The sequence below is a fragment of the Charadrius vociferus genome, unplaced genomic scaffold (genome assembly GCF_000708025.1).
Source record: "Charadrius vociferus isolate BGI_N301 unplaced genomic scaffold, ASM70802v2 scaffold298, whole genome shotgun sequence".
NCBI lineage: Eukaryota > Metazoa > Chordata > Aves > Charadriiformes > Charadriidae > Charadrius > Charadrius vociferus.
In genome coordinates this window covers 4,044,120-4,066,096 of record NW_009649936.1, presented here as the reverse complement: position 1 = coordinate 4,066,096, position 21,977 = coordinate 4,044,120, and the positions used below count along the sequence as shown (strand labels likewise).

The window sequence follows — 21,977 nt, the reverse complement described above, 5'->3', positions numbered from 1 at the left end:
TACCTTTCGTACCTCCTGGGCAAAGTTGCTGCTGTCTCTGGCGGGGAGCCCAATCAGAGGTCGGGTGAAAGATGCCAAGGAAGAGCCATGGCCCACAATGAGGATGACACCTGATATACCAGAGAAAGCAAAGCAAAGTAGTAAGGGAGCTTCAGCACTGTCAGGTTACCCATCAGTAGATGAGTATGAGGCTTTTTTGGGTCTGTTCATCTTTGCGGACCTCTTTGATTATGGGCAGGATGTATTGTGCTGGTCAGGAAAAGTCTGGTGTGCTATAGTCATGCCAGCTAGTGAGAGAAAGCATTTGCTAAGAAAAGAGAAAAAAAAAAGCTTTTCAAAAAAGTATATTATCTCATGTTGAGCTGTATCCCGGTGTAGAAAGACCAAGCAAAGAGTATACTCTTGCAGTTTAGTACTCTACTTTCTCCTGTTTAATTTTGCTTTCTCATTTCTATGCCATAAATTGCATGTATTTTGATTTAGTGTAACCGAGGACACGGACTAAGACCCTACCTTAAGCTCTGTGCAGTATCAACAACTCATGTTAAATGTGCTTCTGTTGGCAAATCTCTCCCTGTTCCTGCTACTGAAAGTGTCTGACAGAATATACAAAGATCTGAAACCGTTACCTCTGCTGGGGCAGGCAGCGACGATCTGTTTTATAACCGCAGAGCTTCTGCTTACATATTCTTCGTAACTTTCCGATGGCACCAGAGAAGAGAGTGGGAAGTTACCCCTGACAAAAAAATCATAGATATATGTTAATCTAGATGAACATGGGGACACTGTTAGCAGTTTTGAATGACTATACCAGAGAAAAGGTACTTGGTTAAAAGGATAAAGGTTTATCTACTGACTCGGCTGACATACTGCTACCTCAACTTGCATGGAGCATTAGCTTCCCCCGCAGTAATTTCTATTAAATCTTATGGCTAAATCTCATAGCTCATAAGGCACCAGATGCAGGGAAAACAATGCTTTAATAAAACTTGTAGTTTACAGTAGAGATTATTTAAAGTAGTATTCATGCCTAAGAACAGCTTGTGGTTTGAGCAGTTCTGTCAGCAAGGACCGCTGCCCAGGTATGGACTGCAGACTTGCGGAGTAGCCCAGCTCTAGCAATCCTGACTGAGTTCAAACCAAGGCGAGACACTGATGATGTGAATGCTTTCAAGACTGGGCACCTCAGTGTTAGTTTCCTTAATAAAGAAAGAAAATCAAAATCAACAACAAACAAGGCATATCTGTATTAGCTGGACAAATGGATAGTAAAGACTTTGACTCCTGGAGTTAAAAAAATAAAATGTTTCCAAGGACATTAATCACAATGCACCACTCCTAAGTATCTGAGCACTTCTAGTTTTCACATCATCCTCTTAATCTGTCTTCTTCCAGAATGGGAGGTGTTCACTGCTATGGCTGGCAAATATTGTTAGGCATGTGTTGTGATACAATACAGGGTGTTAATTTTTTTTCTACAAACAACTGCCCCCCTCGCTCCAATTTGATTGTCTCCTTATTCAGTGAATAGGCAGGAGGGAGATTGAATTAATATATTATGGTAAGGCATGGTATCACAGTGTACTTTCACAGGTGAGTCTTCGGTACATTAAGTCAGCACAAACAGCAGAAGCAGAAAATAGGTGGTAAAACTGTGTGAAAGGCTCATGCTGGATTGTTAATCATAGCTAATACTAATCCCGACTAGGTCGGACAGGTCCATATTGGGGTACTCAAAACTAGTATGCCTTTTGGCAGGGCTGCTTTTTTTTTTTTAAATCTGCCATCCTGTTGGCACTTCAGTCCCTGTTATTAACCAGCCATCCTGCAGCAGAACTGAGCATCCCCAGCACCGGCCCAGGTAGTTTCCAGGCCAAATAGCAACAGGATTGCTCAGCCCAAGCTAAGGTCTCGTCGGTAGTGCTGTGTCCAGCTGCGAGGGCTACAGGGCAAGTGAGATGAGGACGAACAAGCAAAAATCCAGAGAGGAGCAGTGAACAGGGGTCCAGAAAGCACAGCTTGTGAGGGAAGATGGGAAGAGTTCAGCTTGGAGGAAAGGCTGAAGAAGGACGTAACAGTCTGCAAAAAGCTGGTGTGAAGAGGAAAGAAAGGCTCTTTTCTCCACGAAAAGTGTGAAGAGGAAAGAAATAAACATTTTACACTGTGACTGGCAGTCTTTAACAGCAGGAACTGCAAAGGCAGAGTTTCTCCTGCTTTGGGATATGGGGAAAGGCTGAAGGACTTGGGTCTTTTTAGTCTAGAGAAAAGAAGACTGAGGGGGTATCTTATTATGCTTATAAATACTTAAAGGGAGGGTGCCAGGGGGATGGGAACAGGTTTTTTTCAATGGTGCCCACTAATAGGACAAGAGGTAATGGGCAGAAACTTGAACACAGGAAGTTCCACCTAAACATGAGGAGGAACTTCTTTACTTTGAGGGTGGCAGAGCACTGGAACAGGCTGCCCAGAGAGGTGATGGAGTCTCCTACTCCGGAGACATTCAAAACCCACCTGGATGCTGTCCTATGCAACCTGCTGTAGGTGACCCTGCTCTGGTGGGGGGGTTGGACTAGATGATCTCCAGAGGTCCCTTCCCACCCTGACCATTCTGTAATTCTGTGATTCTGTGGGTCAGGCAGTGCCTACCAACACTCCGCTTCTGTCAGAGCGTGAGGGGAGAAAGAGGCGGGGTTAATGTCACTCAGCCTTAGCTGCCTACAACTCAAGTGTCTGGCTAGGTCAAAGGAGCCAAGTAAGCCACTTCAGAAGGCAGTTCATGCTATCTTACATGTCTGACATAGGCTTCCATAAGGTGGAAAATAACTGTCTTGGGAGTCCCCTTCTTTCCACCAACAAGAAGGCTGCTGGCTAACCATCACAGCCTACGCACCCAGCTCTTAGATGTCTGCAATTGGGTGCAGTGAACCTCAACGTGATTTCACCTTAGCACACAATGTATGGGCAGCAAATGTTTCAGCACAACTCACATTGCTTCTTAGAGGCACTGGAAGCAGAAGAATTTGGGTTAGACCCGCTGCTGACAGGGAATGATCAGGGACTTAAACTAGTAGAAGGTTGTCATTTGCAGTGGGTGAATATGGCAAAAGCAGCCCCTGGGACCCGTGGATTTTGAACCCTGCATGTAGTGGGAAGAAACTGGCATCATATGTGCAAATTTATAGCTCACCCACCCCTTTTTTGCCTGGACCTGAGTGAGCTGTGAGGGGGCTGAACCCTGTAGTTAGCACTGCTTCAGAGCTTCCCCTCTGAACTTCCCACTACTCTACATTTGCACCTTTTGCTACGTGGAAGTTTGAGGCAAGTGATTTTTTATCAAAAAAAACCCAGGGAAAACAGTCTGTAAAACACACCAGAAAGCACTATGACCCAAGAAAATGAAGGGTTTTATTCCTTCTCACAATTTCAAATGAAGACAGTTGCTTGGCTGTAAGAAATGCATTAAGACGTGAAGTTTCCTTTCCCCCTCTCTTGTGTACATGGGAAACCCCAGAGACACTCGCTTGTATTAGCTGAGTAATTTCCTGGATCTGGCTGTGCACTGCGAACGCAGAGCAGCCTGGTTTGTGAGCAAGACGAGGAGCTAGATTGAATTGGAGGCTTATCATTTCCTGCCCTGCTGTGGTTTGCAAGCGCTCAGAAAAGGCATCGCCACACTACCACCACCACCACCAGCCCCCCCCTGCAAGTTGCGAGGGCCCCAAAAAGTCCTTGCTGAGCACAGTACTAATCTTTGAGCAACTCAAAAGAAAACAGCCACCCTCCCTGACTGAAAATGGCATAAACACCAGTTCTAGTGAAATGCTGCTATTCTGCCTGCCCCCCAAAACCAGAAGGACAGCTGGATTGTGTTTGGCTTACCTCTATCTCTCCCCAGACCCTGCATGGCTTTGCCCTGGGGTCCACAGGGGTGGCCCCCCGCGTTCCCTTCCTCTTGTAGCTGTTGCTTCAGTGACATGGAGCTGTGCTCCCTGGCACCTTCTAGCCTAAGCTCACCCTCTGCCGTGGGGCAGACCACTTGCTGCTGCCCTGCAGACCCTAAACAAAGGGCTTACTGACCTTTTCTAACGCCACATTTCTTTATCGCTGAAAACCAGAATGTTATTTACCTCACAGGCTGTTCTTCACATTTCTAAATTTCTAATTGTATGAGGTTCAACAAGGCCAAGTGCCGGGTCCTGCACTTGGGTTACAACAACCCCATGCAGCACTACAGGGCTGGGGAAGAGTGGATGTAAAGCTGCCCAGCAGAAAAAGGCTTGGGGTGTTGGTCATCAGCTGACTGAATGTGAGCCAGCAGTGTGCCCAGGTGGCCAAGAAGGCCAAGAGCATCCTGGCCTGTATCAGTAATAGTGTGGCCACCAGGACTAGGGAAGTGATCGTCCCCCTGTACTCAGCACTCGTGAGGCCCCACCTTGAGTACTGTGTTCACTTTTGGGCCCCTCAGTACAAGAAAGACATTGAGGTGCTGGAGTGTGTCCAGAGAAGACCAACGAAGCTGGTGAGGGGTCTAGAGCACAAGTCTTATGAGGAGCAGCTGAGGGAACTGAGGTTGTTTAGCCTGGAGAAAAGGAGGCTTATGGGAGACCTTATTCCTCTCTACAACTACCTGAAAGGAGGTTGTAGCGAGGTGGGGGTCGGTCTCTTCTCCCAAGTAAGAAGAGACAGGACGAGAGGAAATGGCCTCAAGTTATGCCGGGGGGGGGTTAGATTGGATATTAGGAAAAATTTCTTCACTGAAAGGGTTATCAAGCATTGGAAAGGCTGCCCAGGGAAGGGACTGAGTCACCAACCCTGGAAGTATACGAGGTGCTTAGGGACAAGGTGTAGTGGTGGACTTGGCAGTTCTAGGTTTACAGTTGGACTCGATGATCTTAAAGGTCCCTTCCAACCTAGATGATTCTATGATTCTATGATCCTAAAGCATGCTTCACATGAGCCAAAAGAAAACCAAAACTCCTGGTACCTGACACTGATGCCTATGAGGCAGCTGTCCTTGTGTGTGACACACCATGGGCCTGAGCCAGCAGATCTGAAGGCAATGCCAAAGCAGGGCTGGTCCCATATACAAGTATCAGATGTCTGTGCGTGTGCAGGTGCACCCGCATGCTACATGCGCCCACATTCCCAAGCGTGCAAGTGTTGCAGCAAACAAAGTTGACCCTTGGCACAAGACAGCTGACAGCACATCATATTTTGGGAACAGATCACACAGGGTTGAATTTGATCAGAATGACCCATTTTTTTGCAGTGTTCATAATGCTATATGACAAATAAAAAGATGAAAAAACACGGCAGGAAAAAAATATACAGCTTTAACAGCTAGATATGTAGCAATTACCTGTAACTTGTGTCTATTTTGTAAGAGGCCTCTGCCAGTTCTGTCACAGTCATGAAGTTAGGAATTACTCTGCTTGCTTCCCACTTGGTCCATTCAAACAGTCCTGGTTCCACCCTGATTTTGACTTTTTGATCTAATCTAAGCCCTGCAAGAACATGAAATGTTTATTATGAAGAGAAAGGTACACTCCAAGTGTTACATTTGTGCTGTACATTCTACCTTGTTTGCTGTAACGTTTTCATTATTGAAAAAGAATTATTTATTGTCAAACAAAAGAGGATCATGTTGATTAAATGAAGCCAACATTATATTTGTGTCTGACTAATGTTAAGGCACTACAAATTCTTACATTATCGTTATTATTTCTGCTCTTGTGATGATCTGCAAGGTACAGGGGAGAAAAGAATAAAAGACCTCAGTAATGTTGCAATCAATAAACTTTAGACAGGAAATGCTTTTACCATCTTTATATAATATTTTGCTCAGTGGTCCTCGATGGGGCAATAAATTGTCCTACAGTGTTAGAAATGGAATTCTGTTGTTAAAACACACGTTATTTTGTTGATTATTCTCAAGAGAGGTTACTGAGTAGCGCTAGTTGCCACTAGTTCCCAGAAGAAATGCACTCCCATCGTAATTCTGATGTAAACAGGGTAATGAACTGTGAACCTCTGTCAGACCTGTTAGTGGGGACAGGAGAGGAAAAAAGAAGAGTGGGAGAGGGAGCGGGAGAAGGAGAAGGAATGAGGTTCTGCAGTATGAATGAATTAAAATTTGCAAAGGCAAATGCTTTCAAGAAAAAGCCATCTTCCCTGGTTCACTTATATATCCTTCAGAGCACTGGAAACATTTATTTTTTTGGCTCAGAATATTTTCTGGAAGAGGTGGCAGTGGGTGATTTGATGAGCAGCTACTAATGTTAAATTCAACCTGATGTGAAATGCCTCTGTTTCATATAACATCAGATTCCATTTTAACTAGCGAGGACGAGAGTTAATGGGATCGTACTCTCCAGACCTTACACATGGCAGCAGGTTTACTGCTGCCTATATTACCAGCTAGACAAAACCACCTTGTCTTCCCTGCTTAAATATAACAACAAATAACCACAGAGTTGTACATCTTCTTAATTGCTCATCCCAGAGACTTCACAGAAGCTTGATGAAGACATTTTCACCATGGCAAAAGCACCTGGCCGGTTTTGCTGCCTTACCCTGCAGTATGTGTTGAGCTGTCTGGATGCAGCGGAGTGCAGGTGATGAGTACACATAGCTGACTGTCACCTCCTGGTCCAGCAGAGCTTCCCCTGGATGGGGACAGCGAAGTGAGTTGCTCTTTTACAAATCATGACAGATGAGAAACTACTACAAAATACTTTCTGCAAAAAACAGCTTGGAGCTTTTCAGTTTCATTGACATGGGATACATTGACAGTCCTTTTCTAGTCCTTTTTTTCATACCATTGGCTGACTGAGCTCACTAAAAAGCTCATTCTGGTTGCAACAGCAAGTTTAAAATGAGTGTTAGAAAGATAATTACAGAAGATTCACTCCAAACCTGCAAACAGCAGTTAGGGATTTAGCTGTCTCCATATATCTGAATCATCAGAGACAAGCATTTGCACCAGACTTGCATTGTCACAGTCAGGTGCAGAAACAACTTCAGAGAGCAGAAACAACTTCATCTGGTGAGCAAATTGAGTCAGACTAACCCATATCACCCACCCGTCAGGTACGTGTGATGAGGTGACCACACTCTGCTGACCATGAAGCTGCTTCCTCTGGCCAGCCCCTTCACTCCTCACTGCCCATTCAGCGACAACTGCATAAGACATTAGTCCCTTTCAGACAAGCAGAAGGGTCGTGTTGCAGCTTCTTTCTTTTAACTTTTTTTGCCAGGAACTGACAGAATGGGTCTCAAAGATGAGCAACCAGCCCCGCTCTATATTTTACTGTTTAACGCAATCTTGCGGTGGTTGCCCATTGAGAAGTGTTACTACAATGAGCGCTGCTAGGACGTTTTTCTACTGCAAAGCTGGTATGTGCTTTTGCAGATGATGAAAGCTTGCTTCCCAAACCTTTACACTTGCATCAGGATATCATGCAGCTTACCTATAAGCTTTGACTGGAAAATACCACAGCTAGATAAAGGAGGATCGCATTCAAAATGCTTCACACTGTCTTTCCTCTTCGGCAGGGTGGAAGGGAAATTCAGATCTGCTCTGTAGTATTTTCCTGAAACGAGGTGGGACATTTTGCTGCAGCACAAGGGAGGCAGCAGCTGAATGCACAGGTGGCATTTTGTTATAATGGCTTCGTTTCTTTTGAATGATTGGATGGCTGGTTCTGAAAAGTCAGCCCAGAGTGACATCTTGACCGACTCCCATTCTCTGGCCACAAGGGCAAGTGATGAAGCAGCTCGTCTGCCCAAGGAGCTAGTCTCTCTTCCATCCACCTCAAACACCCCTTCTGTCTGTCCACTGGGGACTGACTGTAGCCTGTGGTCTCCCCAGACCTCGCCTGGAAACCATGTAGGAGAGGGGGAGCTGCCATCAGACGAGGCCATGCCAAGGAGACAGCTAATAACTAAGCAGTTTGGGGGATCATTGGGCAGTACCTGAACTCAGATGCCTCCAGGATTATTTTAGTACTACAGACAGTGTCTCACTGATGAAAATAACCCAGTGACTGCCATTACCTTAAAGAGATCAAGTTTTAAGGTCACAACACTGGCTTGGGAAATCACCTGTCCTAACAAAATAGCAGTTCTTCTGCAAGCTCTGAAGGAGCAAAATGGGGGAGGAGAGAGAGGACAGGAAATCATGAGAATTCAGCTTTGTGGGGCTCAAATGAAACAAAAATCCACTCCATATCGATATTCTTTTACTATTGCCAAATTGACAAAACCCAATATTACTACTGAAGAAAAATGAAACCAATGAATTGATTATGCAGCCAGAAGGTACCATCCTCATTATAGAATCATAGAATGGTTTAGGTTGGAAGAGACCTTGAAGATCATTGAGTTCCAACCCCCCTGCTGTGGGCAGGGACACCTCCCACTAGACCAGGTTGCTCAAAGCCCCATCCAGCCTGGCCTTAAACACCTCCAGGGATGGGGCCTCAACAACTTCTCTGGGCAACCTGCCTCACCACCCTCAGACTGAAAAATTTCTTCCTAATATCTAATCTAAATCTACCCTCTTCCAGTTTGAAGCCATTCCCTCTCATCCTATCACTACATGCCCTTGTAAAAAGTCCCTCCCCATCTTTCCTGTAGTCCCCCTTTAGGTACTGGAAGGCAGCAATAAGGTCTCCTTGGAGCCTTCTCTTCTCCAGGCTGAACAACTGCAACCCTCTCAGCCTGTCTAGTGTGAATTTTGCACACTTAATATAGGTTTTGGTCCTGATTTGCTAAGGTCCTTCCATTATCTTACTCACCATCTGCAGTCAAGCACTGTTGAAGCCAAGATTTGCCAAAGACCTGATCAACTCTTTCCCCATGTCCCATCACCAGCACACCTCTTCTCAGGGTGGCATTCTGAGACAGCTGTGTAAAAAGGGTTTCTCATTACAATGTTATATAATTACCTGCATTACCTGGATTCCTGGATGCTGCCTGACGGAGGATGGAACAGCAGACCTGTCCTGGGAGGTTTATAACAAGCAGAGTGGGGGAGAAAGGAGCTACTATAATAGATGCCTATTTTTAGGACAATATTAAGCCTGACTGGCAAGAAGGCAAATGAAAGAGATTCCTGACCTTCATGGGCTACAGACTAGGTTTTAACTTTATTTACACTAGTGAAAGGTAGTGCTGATAACAGATTTTTTAATTCCAGTGTGGAAAGGAATTGAAATTTTAATATGTATCATATGGTGTATATAAACAAAAGAGGGAAAATAGCTAAGATTTAGGTGGTAATGCTCTTTTCTGCACCAGGACTAACACCAAGCTTGTCTTTCTTTTTCTAATGAAAACTCTACTTTTACACTTTTAGTAACTGTGTGGCCAAGTAAACAGTGAACCCAGATCTCCTCTGAGGCATCTTTTTTACTTGGACTGCATGGAATTACAAAGAAGTTCAAAGTACTTTTGGGTTAGTATACAATGTACATTAAATACAGATGAGAAGATAAGGAGGAACAGGTCAAAGGCTTTAAAACTTTTTTAACAGTAACCCACTGCAGTGTTACTGCTGCAGCTGAGGTTAATGATGTGTATCTTCAGCAACAGAGAAAGGAATTCTTAAGAAGTGGTATGAGATTTATATTCATATATTCTGCTAAACATTATTGCATTTCTGCAATGAAACACAAATCAACCACCACAAGATCAGAGTTTAAAACTAAGGTTTTGTGGTCTTGCTCCTCTGCTTAGGAGGAACCCAGAGGCGGGGGAAACTTCTAGACTGGGGACATGCACATCTACAAAATGTGTTCCTCAGGCCAAGCAGTGGCTCTGCCAGAGATCCAAACTAGATAAGAGAGGCCAAGATCAATCAAGAGCCAGTGGAAGGACATGTGACTTGTGCCAAAGTTTCTTTCTTAAAGTTATACACACAGTGTTCTGGGAGGCCCCAGGATGGAAGTTGCCTCAAGATGCCCTCAAGTTTCTCTGATGTTAACAAAAATGAACCAGGGGTTATTCCCCAGCACAACAAGAAGAGAAACCACGGGGCCAGCAAAGCTCCAAGGGGTTTCTGCAGCATGTCATTGTGCCAGAAAGGACTGTCTTGGCTTTCCTGACAGTCAGAGCCAATAAGGCAATGCAGGACCAAACGTGCTGTAGGTAAAAAAAAAGAGTCCTTATTTGTTTTGTTCTTCCTAGCACAAGACCAGTGGAAAACCTGGAAAAAAATTATACATGTTGATTTTGAAGCTGGGACAAAAATGTAATCCCATCAGTACTGCTAATCTTTCCAGCTAGCTGTTCTCTTGCTGTAGTTCTATGCAGTTATTTGCATTAGCTATGTATCTAAAAATGCAAAAGAGGATGAAACATTTAAATATGCTAAGATCTGGGACCACATAAACCACCAAGGTGACATCCATAGAATCTGGACATAAAAGTAACAATGAACAATGAGCCTAATTCTGCTCTAATTCTGCTATGAACCTATATGAAAGTCAGGGGAAGTTGTGCCTGCGTCTTGCTTGTCAAACTTGTCGCCATACCTCTACACAGCTTGCCCAGTAGGGCTGTGCACAGAGAAACCTGAGCAGAGTGCTCATATGTTGTGCTATTATGACAGGAATGAGAAGAGCTTTATGAAAGAAGGCAAAAGTAATATACCTCATATAGGTTACAAAATATTTATGAGATATGCCATACAGCATGAGCGTATGAGTGTGTATGTGTGTATATATATGTGCATTACAACAAAACGTGAAAATGTAAGACAGAAAAAGGAAGATACTATCAAACTGACTAAATGCTTTTAATTAATATTATATCTGCATAAGCACATGGCAGAGATATGAAATGGCAAAAAACAATTACCTGAAGAGAAAGTACATTGGTTACAGTCCTTGACATACTAGGATTATGGACTTCTCCATTTAGCTTTACGTTAGGTTCATTTTCAGTTTGGGTGAATAATCTTGATGCTGTTACAAATACATATTCCCTGTAGAAAAAGCAGAAGCAACACACACACACAAATATATATGGACGCATACACAAATAGAAGGGATTTTTAAGTCATAATTTTGCCTACAGGCATGTGTAAGTCAAGATTCATCCAATACTTTTTGCACACTTACAATCCACTTCATCACTTTGCTTTTGATTTAGAATCTGCTCAGTAAAAATGAGGCTAAAATAATATGAACTGATGGCATATATTGGGTGTAACCCTGCTAAAATGTGCGCTTAAAACAGGAAATACTACCTGGTTGCCTCCTCTCTATCTCTGAGGACTCAGTAAGAGGTGCACCTACACCTCCCTGCTAAGAAAAATCAGCTCTAATCTACAAGTAGCATCAGCCGCACTGTCAGCTGCAGAGCAAAGTGCAGGAAGCCAGACAGATGCCTGCTGATACAGGGTAAATCAACAAGATGAGGGTGGGCTCAAGGTGGTGGAATAACCTTTGCGTGGTTTCACTTCAGGTTAACTTTGCAAGCTCTTGAAATAAGAAAAAAGAACAAAGAAGAAAGCAGTGAGCCAGGCTGAAGGCTCAGCCTGCCCGGCAGAACGTGGTCTTTTAAAATTCATTAGGATGTTCAGGTTGTTCAAAGGCAAGCAGCAGTGATCCCTTGAGCAGCTGAACTAATGAATTCCGGGTGTCTGTAGGTGTGCGTCCTATGTCTTTTCTTCCAGAAGTCTCAGCATCCCACCCAGAGCCCCAGGACCCTCCTATCCTCTGACCACGCTGCCCCCAGCTCCCACCTGGCAGCCCACAGCTCACAGTGAGGAGGAACACTGCCACGGCTCCCCAGCAGGAAAAATGGCTGACATAAAGCAACACCCATGAAACCACAACTTGCCTGTGCTTAACCCACGTGTCTGACTCGTTGGCCCTCTCAGTGTAGTTTTCGGGAAGAAAACCCCTGCAGCCGGTCCGATGTGAGGTCCCGATCACCCAGCCTTCGCTTACGTCAGACTGCTGCGTTGGGTCAACATAGACAAAGTCCCCGGTGTTGATCATGAGTTCGTCGATGTTCTGGGGCTTGTACTGGAAGAGGGCTCTCAGCGTCTGGGGATGAACACACAGCAGGGTCAGGTTGCTGGCCAGGGCCCGCTGCTGCATGTGCCGCAGTGGTTCAGGGGATGCTTGCTCAACTCTCTACTGGACGTGGTGACCAGTACAATTTTCCATTCCACAATGTGTGGACTCTGCACTTCGGCAGAGAAAAAGGAAGACACTACCACAATCGCAGTACGTGTAAAAATAGGCACTTGGGTTTTGTAAAAATAGGCACTTGCTTTTCATAAAAATACTTTTTTTTCCTGTAACCAGTACAGACTTATTTGAAAGCAGACATAGAAAAAGTGTTATCAGCTATTTTTGTGATTACTTGCAGCTCTCCTGAGTGTGACCAAAATCCAATACGAGACTTGTGACAAAGCGATATACTGAACGGACCAAAAAATGTTGATCATTCTGTAATTTAAATTTGGATATGAGAACTGGAAAAGTGTTGACTAGTTTTAACTAGGAGTCTGTTAGGCAGAAAATCATCAATGAGAACTGTGCCCTGCTCGCTGGTATTTAATCTGCAGTTTTCATCATGGGTGGAACAAGCAAGAAAACTGACTTTGCTGAATGGAACGTCACTGCAAAGCTTTGATCTGACAAATCCTAGCAAATATTCAAACATCATTTCCTGTCTCTCTAATTTTTTCATGTCATGGTAAGTTTAGTTTTTTTTTTGCTGGAGTTTGGAATTAGACCTTGCTGACATGCAGGCCAAGCAGGCTACCATAAAGGCATCTTCTACTGATTCACAAGTACGGTTTTTCACCCCAAAGAGGTACTTGAAACAACCATGCTTTTTGAAACACTGTACTGTGTGTGCACTGATTTTCTTGATGAAAAAAAAAGGCAAGATGACTGTAGCAAAGAGTCTGACCATGGGCTTGAGAAATTAAATAAGCCTGATGACAGTACCTGGTAATGCACAAAACGCATGTCCCGTGAGTAGAGAGCAGCTACCCACTGGCAGGTCTCCCCTGGGTTAATACATTTGGCCAATTGTTCCAGAGTCTTCTGATGGTGAGGGTAAAACTTGTGAGCCAAGGTAAGGTGTAGCTGCTTTAGGCAGGGCTTCACATGGCAATCTAGGAATAAAAGATAATGTCACAACATAGAAGTGGAGATCATTTAAAGCTCTTCCTCTTGCTTTGTTCTACATGCTTTGCATGATACAGGAAATATCATAGTCATTAGCAGTAGTTTTGATCATAGTTTTGCTGAGTAACTGTTTTGCAGAATGTCATGCTTTTAATCACGCCAAAAACATTAACCAATCTGGACTGGATTTTCTCCCTGGCTTCAGCCGGGAGAAAAAAAAATGAACAGGGTTTGAATTCCTGTCTGATTCTGAGATGTATTGAACTAATTTCTCCCAGATGAAGCTATTCTGGAGCTATGTGCCTTCAGTCTCCACTGGTGATGCAGTTTCCTTTGGATGTCACTGGAGGGGAGATCAGGACCTATTTCTCAAGGATGCAGTCAAGCCACCAGGTTGAGCCATAGCACCACGGGGGTGGAGGTCTGGGATATCCCAATCTTGGATATCCCAACCAACGGCCTATCAAGTTACACAGATAACCATTTCAGCTTTTAGACAAAAGCACTCTGTCTTCAAAGTCTAAAACATGCTCCCCCAGCCATGTTATTTTCAAATCTGCAGAAGGAAAGGGTGTTTGATGGCATAAAACATCAGTTAAGCTTCCCCGGAGCCACAGGAGATGCTTTCAAGTACCATGCCTAAGCATTTGTGACACGACCCGCCCATTTTCCTTCTCATGTCGGTCCTACCTGCCAGGGCTGAAGCCTCTGATGAGAATGCCAGTGCAAAATCTTTGAGGATGTTTGCATGGCTGTCACCAATGAAAAAGCCAAGGTAGCTGGTGGATGAATGTAGTGATAGGGAAATGGATGGTGGAAAGCTCTGTGAAAAGCTGTCACCGACTCGCTTTAAGGTGTCATACAATAATTCCACTTTCTGGTCTTCACACTGAAAGAAAGCAGAAGAAGAACAGTCTTCACCCATTGGCTCAACAGCCACTATTGTAGCCTGTCATACAGTAATAACAGAAAACAGTGTGGGCATTAGACATAATAGGACAACACACCTATGAACTCGCCTGAAATTCCTGGTATTAAAACCAGTAAAATTGGGCAGTTTGATCATCACAGTATCCTGGTGCTATAGTAGGAGATGGAGCCTTCTACCCAGAGGTGTACCTAGTGTGGGTAGGAAAGAACCAAAAGATTTTATCATCTGACAGGTGTGCAGTAACCTGTCTGAAATAAGGCAGGAATCATGATTTCCCGCTTCAATTCTAAGTGAGAATTTACATTATTGTTATCCCACAGCTGAAATGGCTCCTGCTAAAGCTTCAAGATCTCAGATGCTGAGTGACATACCTAGCAAAATTTGTAAGGCATCTTTGTCATTATGATCCTTAATGCTCTAATCACAGCAAATTAAAGGATTGCAGAGCTCTGCTTCCACAAAAAGTGGCAATTAAGCAATTAAGCAGTGAAGAGGCAAAGATGAAATTTGTGCCATCCAGCCAAAGACAGAAACATTAATGATGCTCCATTTCCGCGCTGCTTTATTCTCCTCCACAGAGGTATTTGCTGCATTTAGCCTTTACACTGGGTCAACCTGCTGAAGAGGAAGAGCAGAAGACAAGCGAGGAGCTTAGACCTGCTTAGACAGTCTTTATCTCTTGAGCGTTGCTTAAGCCACAAACCCACAGCCTGGCGAGGCTCAGGCATGATGAGGAGAGATGCACTGAGGTGCACTGGGCAGACTGGGCTGTGGATGGGGACAGGGGCAGGGGGGATCCTGCACCAGGGCAAGTGCCATGCAGCAGGCTCCTCTGGGGCTGGCAAGTCCGGGAGTTGCAAAAGATGTGGGGAGTCAGGAAACAGGAGAGGGCCAGGTCAGGAGAAGGAGGTGGGAGACAGGTCAGTGAGTCTCGCTTTCTGCCTGTGAGGCGCCCAGGTCAGCTCTCGCTGACAGCTGAGGAGTAGAGAATATCACCGACGGGTGCATTTATCCCTAGGAATATGCTACCCGAAATAGGGCTGAGGCGCGTGAGGTGAGGGTTGCAATTCAGTCATCCCTTCCAGAGGTAGGCCTTTGAACTTGACACCCTTCAAGAGCGTGGCATTCATTATTAATTGATGATTTTTGTTCTGTATAATTGTGATTAAAGGCCACAGGGTGCCCTGCTATTCAATATTTTGCAACAAAATACTCTTATTTTCACTGTCTATACTTAGCGGCATGGTTTAGCATGAAAGTATGATTGATTAGCATAATAATTTTGTTCAGCTGTTCTAGTTCCTGCCTATTTCAGTGCATCTCAGCTGCAGATGGGGTTCATTTGCAGCACCATCAGCATATGAAAACTGGATACCAGTTGGCTCCAGAGTTTTTCCAGACCTTTGTTGGTCTTTGCTGATACTGGCACATTCACCCCTGCAGGAGAAGCAGCTCTGCTGGGAAGTTTTCTAGAGTGTTACCCATCATTGAGAAGGCCATCTGGGAGGACAGTAGTGTCTCCAGAACCAGAAAACAACACACAGAGTCCAGCTCAGGAGCCTAACTTCCATGTTAAATTATTGACAAAGTGTCTCAAATGCACTGCCAGAACTCCAGTCCAGCTCCCCTTGCTCCTTCCATCACTGTGCATCCTGCTTCTCTGTTTTTCACAGCATCCAAGCTTCAACAGAAAGGGTAAAGACTGGGACGTGCCACCATAGCAGTGACCTTCTGGGTGGGTCTCTCTCGGGGAGGCAGGGGTTTTCCTGAGGTTCCCATAGGCATAGTACCAAAGTTGTCTACATCCTATGATAACGCTGTCACTGCTGCAGAGTTGGCTGAAGGCAGGCACTGCTGCCCTGGGCAGGAAGGTTTAACATCCTAGATCGATGCAGCAATGGACATGGTCTCTCTTGCCTGCCCATAGCTGCGTGTGGGGAGCCATGCTTCCTACTAGCAGGTCCATGCACAACCTGGATGGCACAGGGTTGCTCTAGATGGATGCTAGACACATGTCACTCAGCTACCCTGAGGCATCCCACTGGCCCCAGCATCTGATTTTTAGGTATGATGAGGGCTAAGGTGGGTGCCTAAAGTGGGTGGTGGGAAGAAAGCCCCCAGTGCCTACACAGGGGCTGAACATTCAAATATTAAGCAAACATGCCTGGACCTAGGTCATATTAGTTTGATCACCAAGGAGAAGTTCTGGTGTAAAGCAACTGCAGGTGGTCCACTTTCACCAGTAGTTGATATTTGACCCTTGCAAGTCTTTTGTGCCTTACTGTGAAGAAGTCGCAGAGAGTGATGTGTGGAAAAATCTCGTGGGCTCTGTTTTTCCCACACTGTCGCTTGCTCTCCTTCCAAAACTCTTGCAGGTGATTAAGCAAACGGCCGGTGGGACATAAGTAAAGAGCATACTCCTGAGGAATTGGGTCATCCAAAGAGGGATCATTGCAGTGGGAGTGCAACCTGAAATCAAGAGCACATCACAGAGAGTAAGTGTGTGCACCACTTACTTATTCTTGTTTCCTGTGGTTGAAGGCATCCATAGTAGAGACCAGAAAAAGGAAACAGGAGGTTGTTAATTTCTTACAAATGAAAAGCTAAAATAAAAGCTCATTACAAATTTTCTCTCTGAAATACTAGCTAATGGAGAATGGATTTTTCTTCTGCTTATTTTTTATGTACTTTATGTTTCACTATGTGCCTTCATTTCTTTCGATGTCTGAAAATGGAAGACAACAAAAAAGACTTTTTTAGGGACTTTCAGGTTATTTTTCCCTCTTTTTCATGACAGGAAGCAGAGGGCTGGAGGAGGAAAAAGAAGCAATGGGTAGAAAACATTGAAGAATGCCAAAATGAAAAATAACTGAAGATTTAAAAAATACTCAAAAAGATCTAGGATTTTTACTCGGGCCTAGTAAAAGCAAACAAGACAAATCATAAAATGCACAAGCAAAGATCAGAAACTCATATCCCACATGATGATATCTTCCACTCTGTTCTGCACATGCTGTATATTTGGCTTAGCAGCTGTTGGATTGGGAGTGACTGTTGGAAAGCATGGTGGCATCCCTGACAAAAAATTATTTGGGAAGAATCTGCCATTCTGAAATGTCTCCTCTGAAGCCTTACACACAAAAAAAAAAAAAAAAGAAAAAAGAAAAAAAGAAAGAACAATCAAACCAAGTTAAAAAAAAAAAAAAAAGCACACCAAAACCCAGAAGAGAACGCAAGAAAAGACTTGGTTGGATTTGAGAGCGGATTAAAGCAAAAAAGTCAATTATCAGCATATGAATACTGTGGAAGTCTTGGTACAGAGGAAAAAACTTTGCAGGGATCAAGACTAGCAAGTGATTTTGACTCTAATGACAAGTCCATCTGACCATCAGCCTTTCAGATTATTTTTTTCCCTTTCTCAAGGGAAGAAGATGGGCTGTTTGGCTTCAGCCATTGCCGTTTAATCCCACATTGTTAATGCATGCATTTGTAAGTGCAGCCACAGGTTTATGGATATTTTCCCTGTTCCTTTCCTCTTTTCCATAGGGATGGAGAGTCCAAGCTCCCCTCTCAGGCCCTGTGCCTGTTGCCCACGGGTGCTCACCACGAAGTGAGAGCACTGTTCCAGGGCAGGAAGGATATTTACCCCCTAGGTGCCTCCGAGCGCCTTCTCGGATGTGCCCTGGTGTGTGCCCACAGTCCTGGCTTGGAGCCTGGGAACCCCTTGCAGAAGCAGTGAGCAGACCTCAGTGACCATGGCCATAAATAAGCAGGAGGCTTAAAACTGAGGAAGACTGTCTGTCCAGAGTAGCCCGTCCCATGAATTGAGTAATGTCACTGTAGTAAAAGCAGCTGCTTTTGTCCAAGACTGACCTTTCCTCCCCAGCTTTTTTGATTTACCCCAGACCTTCTGCAAATACCTTTGCTTCCCAGAATAAGTACAAATACAAATATTTCTTTCTCTGCATAAACTAAAATATAAAGAAAAGGAAGAACTGAGATGCAGTTTTTTTTTTTTTTTATGGCAGCTAACTTCAAATTCAGTGATGGAATCAGCGCATGAACAAGGACTTTTAGCAAGGTTTAGTGAGAAAGCACTCCTTAGGAATCACAGATGCTTACCATTTTGCAGCATCTTCTATTGTCTTTTGTCCAGTAGCAGCCAAGGCTTTTTGCCTAGAAAAAACAAAAATGGATTCATCAGAATAACAGAAAAAAGACTCCTAGAAAGTAAAGAATGGTCATGCTGTGGTCACCAAGTCTATTTTCCAACATGGACAGGACCTTTAACAACTTGTTTATTCCTGGCAAATATTAACATTCTTGAAGCCCTCCAGATAGTTTTTCCACTGCAAATCTTTCATTTCTTGAAGATTGGTAACCTGTCCTCTATACAGGATGTCCTCCTTTGTGTTCTGGAGGTGTTTCCTAAGCAGCCCTACAGACTACATGGATTTCCTTAGGGTTGGGTAAGCCATCCATCCACACACTGAAGAAGCAGGGTTTGCCTGGTTCATAGGATAATGTTCTGGTTCAAGATGCCAGGCCCAAGTTCATACATATAACCAAGGCAAAATATGCTTATATTGAGATTTGAAAATCTGGATTGAAGATCTCCCACAGGATTGGGTTTGATTCACGTTTCTTTTTCTCACTAGAGCTTTCAAAATGCCAACTATGTGCTTCACATGAACAAGTCTTTGAGACTAAATGCTAGGTGATGGGTGAAGGGTTCCAGTGTTGAAATCGCACCTGCACCCATGAATCCCATTTCCAGCCCTGTAAGCCACCTATAAACTGCTCAGAAGAGACATGAACGGGAGGTAAAGACAGTGGACATGGAGGGAAACATGCTGAATTGCTTGGCATCTGCTCCTCTCTTTCCTTCTCTCTTAACATCATCCTTTCTGGCCACTGGGTCTTGAAAGCATTAATTCATTTAGTCTCCTCATGTTTTTGACCTCCATTCGTCCCTGTGACACCTGAGCGTGCACCACCAGTGCAATGAGTGCACTAAGCAGCAGGATTCAGGCTTGTCCTGGGTGCTTCCTCCTAGCTGTCTGTCTTCTCTCTAGTGCAAAAACTACATATGGGCTTGTTAAAAATATTGAAATCTGCTTATGTGTATGTGCAACCACGCCTGGCTTTTTAGTGGGGCTCAACATGGGTGAGGGCTAATGTGAGTCTTTCCATTCAAGCTTCACCTTCTACCTTTCATCTCTGTAAAGTAAATCAACAACCATGGCCAACTCAATGGAAAACCATGAGCTAGCTGGTCTAAAAGTAGCCTGTGTCCTCTGTGACTGAATAGTCCTGCACATTTTCTTTCTGTCTCTCTGCTGGCTCCCCCTTCTCCATCACATCAAGCACGAACAACCTGTGTTTTTGTTGTTCTCCTCATGCAGCCGTTCCTACCGTACCCTGTTGAAATGTCAGTGCCTGCCGCTGCTCTGACAATGATGACTGACTTTGTCAACCACTTGTTACACCTCAAAGTGAGTATTTTACCGCTTCATGCCTTGCTGCTCCTCCCACTCCGAGAGAAGGTCTGTGCAAACAGCCCTGAAGCCAAAAAAGAAGAGCGTTCAGCTTTTTTTTACCATAAGGCCTGCATAATCATAAACGTAATAAGACAAATGAGACCTGCGACCATGGACTGTCATGCTGATCAGCACTATCTCCTTGCTCCCTTGTGCTCCTGCCTGTGCCTGTTCCCACCTTTTGTCTCAGCATACACTGTGGGATGCTTTCTGTCATGGTTCGTAGAGCCCTTAGTGTCAGGAGAGCATTAGGCTGTGGCTAGACATCCTATGCTTCCAAAATGGGCAGTGAAGATTGAAAGATAAATTCTGTATATACCAAATTTCTGAGATAGAGAGTAGGAGTAAATAATTGAAAATCTGTATCAAAAATAGTGTCTTTACAGTGAGAATAAACTGGCTCTTCCCTAAAGCAGAAAATTGTTGATATAGATCAGTTCTGCCTAAGAACCGGGGGAGGCCCATTTCGTTGATCTGATGCTAGGCTTGATCCTCACATATTTTGGTTCTGTTCTTTGGGGAAATGTTTCTTTGACATGCTGATTCTACATTATGAAAGATTTTGTAATGTTCCCACCCAGCCTTGTTTTTCTCAGGCCAGGACATCTCGAAAGAACAACTTTTCAGTACTTTCATTTACAGCTCAATCCAGGAACTACAGAGACAGCTGAAGGGTTTTATAAAAACACAATGAAAACTTTGAAGGTCTTTAAGTCAATAAAAGCAAATAAATTAAAAAATAAAGTGCTTTTGGACATTTTGTCATTTTATGTCAATTTGCACAGTACTTCTGCCACTGCTTCTTGATTTTGACTTGTGAAGTACAAAGCCGCCTCAGTAACAGCAGAAAGTGTTTCCAAGTGTTTTGAAGAACATCACATACAGGATAAAAAATTCAAAAACTAGCCATTACTTTGGGGTGACCCAACTTATAGTATTACTAGAGAAATGATGAGCTAGGTTTTCAGCTGCACAGCTAAAATTCTGCTGGGTATGACTGGGAATAACTCCATAGTTTCCTTGTAAGCTGTGGCCATTGTGTCTGAAGTTGCTCTGCTGAATACAGGTGTTCCTAGAAAAGCGACACAGCACTTATGGATGGAGCCTTTTCAACTTGCTTAGTTTTCAATGAGGAGTCAAAATGGAAAGATATTGCTCTCCCTTTTAAAAGATTTTTATGAGGAGTTTTTTGACATTTAAATAAAAAGATTAATTTTTTGGAACAGTTTGAACTGAGGTGTCCATACTTGCCCTTTAGAAGTTTGAAAATCCTCCCCAAAACTTCCCTGTCCGACCAGAGCAATGTTTGGGGGAGGAGTGACCATGATGTTTCTTTTTTATTAACTTGGTTGGAAATGTTGCCACCAGTTAATCTCTCATCCACTGGGTTGCCAAGAGTAGTGTCTGATTCTTCACTATTATATTTTGCTGCTAGGATATGCTTTTGGAACAAGGTCCTGATTCAAGACAGGAGAAAAAAATGACAGGCTTATGTGGCATCTTGTTAAGGAAAGCTTATTCTTTTAAAAGTGTTTCCAGTGACAAAATCAGGCCTGAGAAATACTTTGCATAGAAGTTACATTCACATTTAGCTCCCTTAAAATAACAGTGACAAACAGAAAAACTGAAAGAGGATATATCCCAAGAGCAAACTTTGGACATCAACATCTTAACTTTTTGTGAAGCCTCTCAACTTGAAGACGTGGAATGGCATGTATCTTCAGATATACACATTATTTATAAAAATGGATACAGAGCTGCTTGTTTTTTCAATATGAGCAATACACACTGCTCTGCAAGAAATTCAAAGCAAGACAGGTCTGATCCCTGTATAGGGACATCACCCCCAGGAAGCAACACATTCTCTTGATGGAAAAAGCAAGCTGCCTGCTTTCAAGATCTTATGAGAAATACCTCTTGTGTCTTAAACACCTCTTACTGTGCAAAGGCAGCTGAACACATTACTCACGCAATATGAGCTGGGAATCCTTTGGTGAGGAGAGACTCGAGGAGTGCAGAGGTGCTTTTGCTCCTGCGCTTGTTGGACACCTTTGCGTACAGCTGTGTCTCCGCCACCGCCATCTCCTCCACTCTTCCCCCGAAACGAGCGCTGAGTGCTGACAGAAACTGGGAGGTGGGAGGAGGGTGCGAGGGAGGGAGGGAGTAAGAAAATGAGAGAGAGAGAAAGAGAAAGAGGCAGCTAAAATAAAAAAATAAAACCTCAAACCTCTTATGATCTTTTCTGACAAAAGCTGACATCCTGTTTTCTTAGCATCTGCTTCTCCGAGTTTTTGTTTTAGGGTGCCTAAAAAAGCACAAACTATCTGCAGGCTTTTCCCATCCGCCCCAGCA

The 21,977-nt window shown here is 43.9% G+C and overlaps 1 protein-coding gene across 1 annotated transcript in view; it reads right to left on the bottom strand.

Annotated features, from left to right (window-relative positions):
* Positions 1-21,707, bottom strand: part of UBASH3A (ubiquitin associated and SH3 domain containing A) — a 22,733-nt gene extending 1,026 nt beyond the window's left edge. Inside the window, exons 1-13 of the mRNA XM_009891343.1 lie at positions 21,595-21,707; positions 18,208-18,261; positions 16,368-16,554; positions 13,845-14,043; positions 12,972-13,141; positions 11,848-12,056; positions 10,861-10,987; positions 8,799-8,898; positions 7,470-7,592; positions 6,573-6,665; positions 5,360-5,504; positions 630-736; positions 4-110 (exon numbers count right to left, since the gene is read on the bottom strand). Of these exons, the coding sequence (XP_009889645.1) occupies positions 4-110; positions 630-736; positions 5,360-5,504; positions 6,573-6,665; positions 7,470-7,592; positions 8,799-8,898; positions 10,861-10,987; positions 11,848-12,056; positions 12,972-13,141; positions 13,845-14,043; positions 16,368-16,554; positions 18,208-18,261; positions 21,595-21,707 (1,734 nt within the window). The remainder of the gene's footprint in view (positions 1-3; positions 111-629; positions 737-5,359; positions 5,505-6,572; positions 6,666-7,469; positions 7,593-8,798; positions 8,899-10,860; positions 10,988-11,847; positions 12,057-12,971; positions 13,142-13,844; positions 14,044-16,367; positions 16,555-18,207; positions 18,262-21,594) is intronic.
* Positions 21,708-21,977: the final 270 nt, after the last annotated feature.